This window comes from Gorilla gorilla, chromosome 22, assembly GCF_029281585.2.
Source record: "Gorilla gorilla gorilla isolate KB3781 chromosome 22, NHGRI_mGorGor1-v2.1_pri, whole genome shotgun sequence".
NCBI lineage: Eukaryota > Metazoa > Chordata > Mammalia > Primates > Hominidae > Gorilla > Gorilla gorilla.
Genome location: NC_073246.2, coordinates 36,510,585 through 36,521,604, shown reverse-complemented (window position 1 = coordinate 36,521,604; position 11,020 = coordinate 36,510,585). Strand labels below are relative to the sequence as shown.

Genomic DNA, 11,020 nt, shown 5'->3' with positions numbered 1-11,020 from the left:
TATTGGTTTGGTCGGGAGAGGCAGGACAACTTGAAGCAAAGGCAGGAAGACTACTGCAAAGGCAGGAGGCAGGAGGGAGCTTCCAGGTCACAGATAGGTGATAGACAAACGGTTACACTCTTTGAATTTCTGATTAGTCTTTATAAAGGAGGCAAATCTGTCTCGGTGAGCAGAGGGGTGACTTTGAATGGAATGGGAGGCAGGTTGGCTCTAAGCAACTTCCAGCTTTAGTTTTCCTTAGTGATTTTGGGGGCCCAAGATTTCCCTTTCACAGTATGACGGTTCCAATTTCTTCACATCCTCACATCATATTCTATTTTATGAGTTATCTCTAGATGGGTATTATTATTCCTCTTGGGTTTAGCTCCTTGAGGACACAAACTGTCCTAAGACTATGATAACAGTAATCATAGAACTGTGCACATGGCAAGTTCTGAATAAATCTCAGCTATTGGATATACTTTTTGTTATAATTACTAACACTTCCTAAACTAGAGAGTAAGCCTACTCTAAGAAAAAATATAACTGTAATTTCACAACCTCCAAAGAACCCAGTGCATAAACAGCTACCATTTATTAAGCACAGACCGAATTCTTAGTAATATGTCCTCATTTTTTTCAGATGAGGAAACTAAGATTCAGCTTATTTGTACAAGTAGTTAAAAAGCAAAGCTGAAATTCAGACCCAAGTTCTCACTGTATCATACTGTCCAAAAAAGAATTCTATTTTTCAGGAAAAGACATGTCTGCTCACTTGAGGTCCTCTTATTTTTCCGCTATTCCCCAAAGGAAACGGGTGATCTCTTAATTCTTTTGTTATGTCCTATTGTACGTAGCATATAGTGGTAATTCAGAAAAATTACTTCTAATTACATAAATTTTCACAATGGTATAGTGACTAATACGCTGAAATAGAAAAGTAAGGCATTGTTATCATGCTCTAGTTCAGTCTTTATTGCGACTATATCTGATAATATACGGTAAGCATCTAACCACTTGCCAGTGGCCACAGAGCCACAGGGAGACTATGTCTCGCTTAAATTCCCAAAAGTGGGCCCCTGTGCTTCAAAACGTCCCCGCATGGGAACCACAAAAACGTTGCCTCCCCAGTTATCACCCCAAGGGCCCAAGAGCCAAGGACTCTGCCCGGCGTCCTTCAGCTGGCACCAGCTGTCAGAAAAGCGGAACTGGGGACGAGGACTTTGCCCCTAACCAACATGGCCGCCCTGAGGCTTCGGGCTTCGGGCGGCAGAAGGAAGGTCACGTGAAGAGAATTCCGTTCCTTTATTGGCCCCGTCTCCTGGAAGGGCGGGGTACAATAACCCAACCGGCGCCGGCCTTAAAGGGGCCACCGTTGGATCCGCCGGTGGCCGGCCCTAGGGGCTGGGGGGGCGGGCGCCGCGCCGGGTTTCTGCCCCTCCCGCGCGGAACGGTGACGGGCGGGGCTGGCGCTGGGAGGCCGTGTCGCTGGGAGCCTGGTGACAGTCCGCCGCCTGCCGCCGCGCGATCCCGAGGGGGTTAACGGCGGAGCCGCCGGCCGGGCGCGGACGGGAGCGCGTGAGGCTCCGGCGCGCAAGCCCGGCGCAGCCCGCTGGGGCGCACAGGGGCGCGCGGGCGCGGGGATGGAGGACGGCGTGGCCGGTCCCCGGCTCGGGGCGGCGGCGGAGGCGGCGGAGGCGGCCGAGGCGCGAGCGCGGCCCGGGGTGACGCTGCGGCCCTTCGCGCCCCTCTCGGGGGCGGCCGAGGCGGACGAGGGCGGCGGCGACTGGAGCTTCATTGACTGCGAGATGGAGGAGGTGGACCTGCAGGACCTGCCCAGCGCCACCATCGCCTGTCACCTGGACCCGCGCGTGTTCGTGGACGGCCTGTGCCGGGTGAGGGCCGCGCTGGGCGGGCCGTCGGGGCGGAGGGCGGACACTTGTTGCCCGAGGAGGCGGCGCGGGTCGCAGCGCCCAGTCCCGGCCGCGCGCGGGGCGGGGAGGCAGCGACGCCCCCGTGCTGCCCGGCCGCGGACCCGTCAGGGCTGGGGCGTGGGGACGGCGCCCCGAGGGTCCCTGTCCCCTAGCACCCCCGGGGCGCGCGGAGCTCACTGCAGAGTCCCACAGGCTCGCCCCGGCCCCCGTGTGCGCCCAGGCTGGTGCGACTAGGGGGGTGAATTCGCTCCCCAAGGCGGGGCAGCGCCGCCGCCCCCTGCGCTCTCGCCATCGCCCCACATTTACTCGCTGGAGGAGGGGGTCACCTCATTCCTAGGGAGGAGGAAACAGACGTTGAGCGGCGACGTGACTCAGTGTTCATAAATAGGACGACGTCCCTGCATTCCCAATCTGCACTATTGGAAGAAAAGCCAATGTTTGGGTGAGGATCCGTGGTTGCTCATTAGCCAGCGGCTGGCCAGTTTTGGTGGAATTGTGTTGGGGGGAAGGGGACCATCTTTCAGACCTTTAGGATATTTAGTCAAGAACCTTGCCCCCTTGTGTGAAGGTGTGGCTTGCCGCCATCGGGGACACCCAGTACATGGGGAGTCGACTCCTTCCCCCGCCTCCCCCCACCCCCGCCAAATCCACACAATTTAGACACTTTGGAGGGTGAGGGGCAGGTATGAGTAATCAATAATGGTGGTGGGGAGGAGGAATTTATTTCAAATCTGCAGTTATTGTGCAGAATAAAATGTGGACAACGTGGGCGTCACAGAATGAAACCGGTCTTTGAGAGATGCCCCATTAGGAGAGCAGCTGTCAAAAAAAAGCAGTGCTTTCAGCGCTTGGCTGTGGGTCCACAAATGCTGTCAATGAACTATAGTTGAAGGCTGCTGCCAATACAACACCACTGTGAAACAGAATGGTGTGCGTAAGTGTCATTTATTTATAATTTATATGTTCACTTACTTTCTGAAAGGAATTACAATGGCCGTGTGCTTAGGTAAGCTTCCAGGCATGCTTTCTAGAGCAGCAATTGTCAGGAACTCAGGGTCTTACTGATTGATCTTATTCTAAAACCTTTTCCTCTCCATATAAACTAAGCGCTAGCCAGCATTTCAAACCTTTTCCTTGGGAGTTCTAGGCTGTCTTTCTGCTACAACAAGGTCAAGTCACGTAAGACGGCGCTTGCTTGCAGTGTTGGAGACAATTTTTTCCAGTGTTGGATACAATCCTGAAATTGTGTTGTATGAAAGTTTGCCCACTTCGCTAGCTATTCATTTTAAGAAATATTTATTGAGACTTCGCTGCGGGATAGATACTGTCCTAGGCTCTGAGGCTGCATCAGTAAATAAAATAGCATTTCTGCCTCCAGAGTTGACATTTTTTGGAAGGGAAACAAGCAATAAAGAAATATCAAATGTATCAGAAAGTAATGATGCTATAGGAAAAAGTAAGACTTGGACGGCAGGAGGAGGGAGTGGAGATCTGGGAGTGGAGGGGAGATTGCTATTTTCCATAAGATGATCAGGGAAGGTCTTACTGATACGGTGATATTTTGAGCAGAGACAATGTAGCATTGGTTCATTCAGGCTTTGCTGTCTATTGAGTGCTTACTGTGTTCCAGCCACTGGTTTAGGCCCAGAGGATAAAGCGGGGAACATTTCAAGCTCCTTGCTTTCATGGAGCTTAGGATCCAGTGGTTGAGGGGGAGATAGACAATAGGAAAAAGGCAAGTGAACAAGATCATTTCGGATAGTGATAAATGCGATGAAGAGACTGAAACAGGGATAGAGAGCAAGGGGAGGGGGCTTGGTCAGAGTGGTCAGGTCCTAACACTGTGGGGGTTTTGTTGAAGAGCTGGTGAATTGGGGCAGTCCTGAGGGAACTAACAAGGGATGTCCAGGCCTGCAGCCATGAGCAACAGCTGGAAGCTGGAGCTGGGGGAGGAAGTCACGTGGCTGGAAACCTAGGGGAGGAGCTGCCTGCCAGGAGCTGTAGACTTGAAGGTGTGGAGTTGAGATGCTAAGGCAGGGTACAGGCAGGGAAGAAATTCTCAGGCTTCTGATTTCATTGGCAGAACTCAAAGGACAGCTGGGAGGCAAGGGAGCCCCAGCAGTGGAGTCCATAGGTTGGGTCATCCTTTCAGGGCCCACAGAAGGGTAGATAATGGCTCTGGGGACAGTGTGGATAAAGGGGACTTACACAGAGGAGTTAGTAGGGAGCCACTTTAGATGGAGTGGCCCAAGGAGGCCTCTGCACAGTCTGGACCAGGTTGACAGGAAGAAGCTCCCTGGGGAGGTGTTTGTGTGGCCGGCATCCCGGCAGAGGGACTAGCAGGTGCAGAAGCTCCAGTGCAGGGTGAACTCCATTTTTAAAGGACTTGAAGGGTTGCATGAGAGACAGAGAGGCGATTGGTAGCTGAGGTTGGATAAGCAACCGGAAAACATCCCCCCGGGGCCATGGTAAGGATTCAGGTGTGATTCTAATTGCACATCTTGGTGGAGAATGGCTTTCGGGAGGGAAACTGGGTGGGCTAGAGAGGAAGCAAGGAGACCTGGTAGGAGGCTGTTGCCATCATCCAGGGGAGGTAGGAAGGGAGTGGGACTAGGATGGTGGTATTGGAGATGGAGAAAGGGCCAGAGCCTCCATCTGAGCCTCTTCTGTCCATTTGGAGAATCTGGAGCTTCAGAATGGGGGTGAGGGAGGGTGGTGCACTGGTGTCCAATTCTAGGGTCCTGTGAGATATACAGCAATCAGTGAAAACCCAAAAACCAGGTGGGCTAAGGGAGTCCCAGTCTCCGAGGGCAAATAGTCTATGCAGTGGGCAACCTGAGAGCTAAAGTCACAGCGGGTCCTTGGTAAGCCTTGCAGCAAGTGGACCATTTCTCATTTAGCTGAAACCATCCTTCTAGGTGGGAATATGTAGTTTCTGCGGTTTCAATGCGGCAGTCTTACTGTTAAGACTGGGGTGTCACCTTTGGATGATGTAATGTAAATGTAAATCTACTTTAGGTTGGTGGTATCTCCCCTTGTGTAAACAGATCATTAACTGCAATGCTGACGAAAGTCCCTGGGGGTCTGGCCGTCCCCTCCTTAGCCAGTCTGTTGGATCTGGAGAGTGATGGTATGAGGAAAAAAGACTGGATCAAACTTCTTTATATATAGTCACATGATTCTGTAAGCTTAGTATTCAAGGAAAGAAAAAAAATTAACCTGAACTAGAATTCTTTTGAAAATTTACATCAGAAGCTGTTTTGTAACTATAATTGCTTGGCCAGATATGTAAGATTTGTTTTCATTGGCTGGCTCAGTATCAATATTGTAAATACTGTATAATGAGTTTGTTAATTAAATGTATTAGATTCACACTGTTACAGATGAATGAAAACTTTTATTAAAATATGATTATTTTCTGTTTGTACAAATATTTGATGAACATATTCCATTATAGTACTCTTTTTGTGAGTCTTTTTTTCTTTTCTATTTAGAAAAGCAAAACAATTCAAAATGCTTTGAACCAGTAATTACATGTGCTTTGAATTGCTGAAAATGGTTAGTTGGTTCTCTGGAATAGGAGTTTATTCAGTCATCGTCAAGCTGACCAGGAATTTAAGAGTTCTCAGATAATATTCCGTTCATTTCCAAGCAGTGAATATAGTTCCGTATAGTAATGGAAACAAATACCCTTTTTTCAGTTGTCTGAAATATGAGGGTATGTTTGATTCATAGAGCTTTGCTGGAAGGCTAAGTCAGAAAATTATAGAAAAATTTACTCTTTTCGCTTGAGTAAACTTACCTAAAAAAACAAAAACAAAAACAAAAAAAACTCACCTAAGATTTGTGATAGATGTAGTGCTATCATGACTTTCTTTTAATAACAAAATATTCAGATCAGCATGAAAGAAGTAGAAGTGACATATTTCCATTCTTTATGTGAGTAGAGACCTTTGAGCAGTGCTTCCAACCTTAGCTGCACGTCAGAGTCTCTAGGGAGCTTTGAAAAATTCCCATTTCCAGGCCACTCCAAACCCATTCCAATCTCTGGGGCTGGGAATCACCTGGAAAGCTCCCCAGGTGATTCTAATTGTTAGCTGAGGTTGGGAACCATTGTCTGAAGTCGGGGTTTGGCCTGACCAGAGGCATCATTATATCTTAAAAAGATCACTGAAAATTTGATGAAGCTCCACTTCTAGCCAGATGACTTACCCTTTCTGTGCCTTGATTTCCTGAACTGGGAGCCAGGCCCTTGGTCTGCAGGCTTCCTTCTCCTGATTGTTGTTTGACCCTGTGGCCTGCAGGCGGGGTCACTGGCGCCCACAGACCAGGAGATGGGGCATTTGGTTTAACCTTAGGTTACCTCCGTTCGCCTTAATGGGTGCTGCTCACTCTCCACCCAAACGGCAGATCATGCACTTGGCCTCCCAAAACTTGTTTTCTGGTCGCAGGACATCATTCGAAAGCAATTTGATGATTGAAGTGTTTTGAGGACCTAAGGTGGCCCTGCTGATGTACATAGTTTCCACTCCTGAGGTTGTATATACTTGGCTGCGTTTCTGCCTGTTCCTCTTCCAAGACAGTCTGTCGTAGCATATTGTAAAATGTGACATCCTAGCAGGAGAGTAACAGTTGGGTTCTATTGCACTGGAAAATCCAGGCAGTTTTAGGCCATTTTCACTTTTCACCCTAGTGTGAGGGTGAGGCATGCGGTTTCTCAGATTTAAATTTTGAATAAAATTTCCCCTTAAATGATCTTATCTCCAATATGGTATGGAGTTTAATTTATTTGGGAAGGTTCAGAATGTTGTACATTTTTGAAAGCTACATGTTACATATGTGCGAAGTTTATTTTCAGTTATCCACTATTTCTCTAATTTTAGGGTTTCTGACTCTAAAATCAGATGTTTTTCACATCCAGAGCTGCTTTAAATCCTCCTCACCACTCCACCCCCTAACAACTGCTTGGTTCCCCTCTCAGCTCAATCTGCTGTCACCTTCATTACTTAAAGCATTTTTTCTTCCATAGCAGTAGCTTTAAATGTTACTGCCTGCAACTTCAGGCTTTTCCAGCCTCAGGACAATTACATAAAGGAACAAAAAATAGGCTTTGTGCTAGAGCAGAATAGCTAAGGCAGGAGCTGTTGGTTCCAATGTTTATATTTCAGGCTATATTCTTTGTCTCTTTGTTTCTCTCCTTTTAAAAAAATGTGATCCACTCATTTTCATACATATCACCGCAGGGCATGTTTGCGCAGGTCTGAGAACGCATCACTCCTGGTACAGTAATAGTGACTGTGCACACATCAGCATGTGTGGGATGGGTAGACCCTGGGTGTACATTGTCTATGCAGAATCATTAGGACTCATCTCAAGGATGCTGAGGAAGTGCCAGTCATTTCACATACAGTTCAGTTGTGAGAGACAATTTTTTCCTTTGTAAATACTAATCACCATCAAAGCATAAGAATGCTGATGAGACACAGCCAATCACTCTGTCATGATCTCTGAGCATTAGGAGGCTATACCATGGCAGTAGAAAGTAAAAATGTCTCTTCTTGGGAAAAACAGAAACATTTTCAAAGTGTAGCATCAGGAGAATATTAATTACCTTAACTCAAACTTTGACGTTGGGGAAAGGGTTGGCTTCATGTTGTGTAAATTTCAATCATCATAGAAATTCTTTACTATATTTGATATAGTTGGGGTAGGTTTTTTATTTATTTTCACCTCTGAAGATTTAGTTGGGTTTAATATGCTCACATTCCCCAGTGAAGTCTACATGAGGAGGCTGGGAAGCATACTGGTTAAGGCTATGGGTCTTAAGCATACCTTTCCCACTTATGCAGTGTGACTCTGGGAAGCTATTTATCCTACCGATGCCTTGGTTTCCCTGCCTGTAAATGGGGCTGTTGATAGTACTCACATTTTATGATACACATAAAATGCCTGTCAGAGTGATTGGGTCTGTATATACAATATAGGTTTGTGTATTAGTTATCTACTGCCATGTAACAAACCCAACACTTAGTGGCTTAAATAATAAATGTTAATTATGTCACAGTGTCTGTGGGTCAGAAATTCAGGGATGGCTTAGCCTGGTGCCCCTGCCTCAGAGTCTCTCCCAAGGCTGCAATAAAATATCAGCTGTGGTTTCATCTGAAGGCTGAACTGAAGGAGTGGTATCTACTGCCAGGCTCACTTGTGTGGGGGCTGCTGCACCCTCTCCATAGGGTGGCTTGCAGCATGGCAGCAGGCTTCCCTCAGAGCAAGCCAGATGGAATGGGATCCACCATCTTTTTGTAGCCTAATCTCAGTGATATCCCATCACTTTCGCTGTATTCTATTCCTGAGAAGCGAGTCGGTAAGTGCAAATCTCACTCAGGGAGAGGGAATTACAAAAGGGTGTAAATACCAGGACGTGGGGATCCCTGGGGGCCATCCTATAGGCCAGTGGTCCCCAACATTTTTGGTACCAGGGACCAGTTTCATGGAAGACAGTTTTTCTACAGACCAGGGGGCAGGGAGCTAGTTTCAGGATAATTCAAGTGCATTACATTTACTGTGTACTTTAGTTCTATTATTATATAATAAAATAATTACACAACTCACCATAATGTAGAATTAGTAGAAGCCCTAAGCTTGTTTTCCTGCAATTAGATGGTCCCATCCGGGGCTGATGGGAGACAGTGACAGATCATCAGGCATTAGATTCTCATAAGGAGTGGGCAACCCAGATCCCTCACATGCACAGTTCACAATAGGGTTCATGCTCCTATGGGACTCTGCTGCCGCCGGAACTCAGGCAGTAATGTGAGCAATGGGCAGCGGCTGTAAATACAGATGAAGCTTTGCTGGCTCACCCGCTGCTCACCTCCTGCTGTGCGGTCCGCTTCCTAACAGGCCATGGACTGGCACTGGTCTGTGGTCTGGAGGTTGGCGACCCCTGCTATAGGCTGCCTACCACAGTTAGATATTCATTAGTACGTTTTTTAATTTGTAAACTTTTTTGACTTCTGTGGAACAATCAATGTTTAGAAATGCATATTAAGATTTCTTTCTAAGGCTGGGTGTGGTGACTAATGCCTATAATTCCAACACTTTGGGAGGCCAGGCGTTCCAGACCGGCATGGCCAACATGGTGAAACCCCATCTCTACTAGAAAATACAAAAATTAACTCAGCGTGGTGGCACGCGCCTGTAGTCCCAGCTATTCAGGAGGCTGAGGCATGAGAATTGCTTGAACCCTGGAGGCAGAGGTTGCAGTAAGCTGAGATTGCGCCACTGCACTACAGCCTGGGATACAGAGCAAGACTCTGTCTCAAAAACAAAAAACAAAAAAAAAAGGGAGCAAATCCAAACGGATCCCTGACATTATTAAAAAGACTTATTTGGAGGAAAAAAAGAGGATTTTTTTCTAATCTGATTTTTTTCTTTTTAGCTTCAGCTCCATAAAAGAATACAGTTTTAGCCACTATAGTTTAACATGGAACACTTCATTGAGAGGACTATAGCTAGGTTACTAAGTTTCTGAGTATCAAGAGCAGTTACCCACCATATTTCTGAACAAAGAACTCGGGAAGCTAAACCTTTTATAACTTGGAAAAGTCCAGTACTTTTCCTTTTGTTACTAATTTCAGCAGGTGCCGCATGAAATTCCCATGTGCAATCATAATTAATGCCAAAGAGAGAGGTATCTGAGGTCGGCCTGAATTCACGATTAAGAGACAAAAATGTTATTTAATTCAGAAAGTTCCTCAACATAACAATAGCATGTCTTATTTTATCACTGTATTATTAATCTTCTCAGGCTGCCATAACAAAAAACACAGATTAGGAGGCTTGAGCAACAGACATGTATTTCCCACAGTTCTGGAGGCTGCAAGTCTGAGGTCAACGTCCCAGCATGGTCTGTTTCTGGTGAGGCCTCTCCTCTGGGCTGCAGATGGCCCCCTTCTCCCTGTGTCCCTACGTGGTCTTTCCTCAGTGTGTGGAGAGAGGAGCAAGCTCTCTGGTGTCTCTTCTTATAAGAGCACTAATCCTATTATATTAGGGCCCCACCCTTCTGACCTCCTTTAGCCTAATTACTTCCTTAGAGGCCTCATCTCCAAATAAAGCCACACTGGGGATTAGGGCTTCTGCATTTGGACTTGGGGGATGCAAGCATTTAATCCGTGATAATCACCTTTAATTTTTATTAATCTTTGTGCCTTATTTTAAAGATAATAAAATAGTTTCTATTCATTAATATGAAGTGCTTTATTTTGCATATTAAGTACCCTATTTATGTAATACATGTCACGGGTGCACCTAGCCGGGGTCAGTGTCACAGGCAGTAAAGGAATTTACCAAGACAGTTGCAGGTAAAGAAAGCCAGATTTATTAGAGAAAGTATAAAAATATGTTGCAAGGGTGCAGCAGGCAGCACAGCAGAGAAGGGGCTGTCTGCCAAGCGGCAGAGGCTGGAAGGAAGTTTTATAGGGTTGTGCTGGAGGGGGCTATGTGCTGAAAAAGGTCACTGTGCCCAGGGGTTGTTTGTGATTGGCCATTTCTCAGAATTACTGTTCATTGTTCTCTCCCATCTGGGGCCCCTTTCTCATTGTTGTTACTTATCAGGACTCCACAAGACATATCATTTTATCTTTACAAGAACCCTGTGGCATAGGTACTGTTATCATCCCCATTCTATAGAAGAGGAATCTGAGGCCAAGTAACCTGTCTGAGGTCACATAGGTAAGGAACTGTTGATCCCTAGACTCAAACCCAGTTTCAGCTAACTCTAAAGCCTATGCTGCTCATCATCTTTTTTTTTTTTTTTTTTTTTTTGAGACCGAGTCTTGCTCTGTTGCCCAGGCTGGAGTACAATGGCACGATCTCGGCTCACTGCAACCTCTGCTTCCCGGGTTCAAGTGATTGTCCTGCCTCGGCCTCCTGAATAGCTGGGATTACAGGTGCCTGCCACCATGCCCGGCTAATTTTTGTATTTTTAGTAGAGACAGGGTTTCACCATGTTGGCCATGTTGGTCTGAAACTCCTGACCTTGTGATCCACCCGCCTCGGCCTCCCAAAGTGCTGGGATTACAGGTGTGAGCCACTTCACCTGGCTG

At 46.8% G+C, this 11,020-nt stretch overlaps 1 protein-coding gene across 2 annotated transcripts in view; it reads left to right on the top strand.

Moving 5' to 3' along the window:
* Positions 1-1,424: 1,424 nt before the first annotated feature.
* The window catches only part of RCAN1 (regulator of calcineurin 1), a 98,847-nt gene continuing 89,251 nt past the window's right edge, over positions 1,425-11,020 (top strand). Inside the window, exon 1 of one of the 2 annotated variants that reach the window (XM_031005194.3) lies at positions 1,425-1,874. In XM_031005194.3, the coding sequence (XP_030861054.1) occupies positions 1,623-1,874 (252 nt within the window). In that variant the 5' untranslated portion in view covers positions 1,425-1,622. Of the gene's footprint in view, positions 1,875-2,192; positions 2,356-11,020 lie in introns of those variants that run through there. The other variant, XM_063702674.1, reaches the window with a different exon arrangement.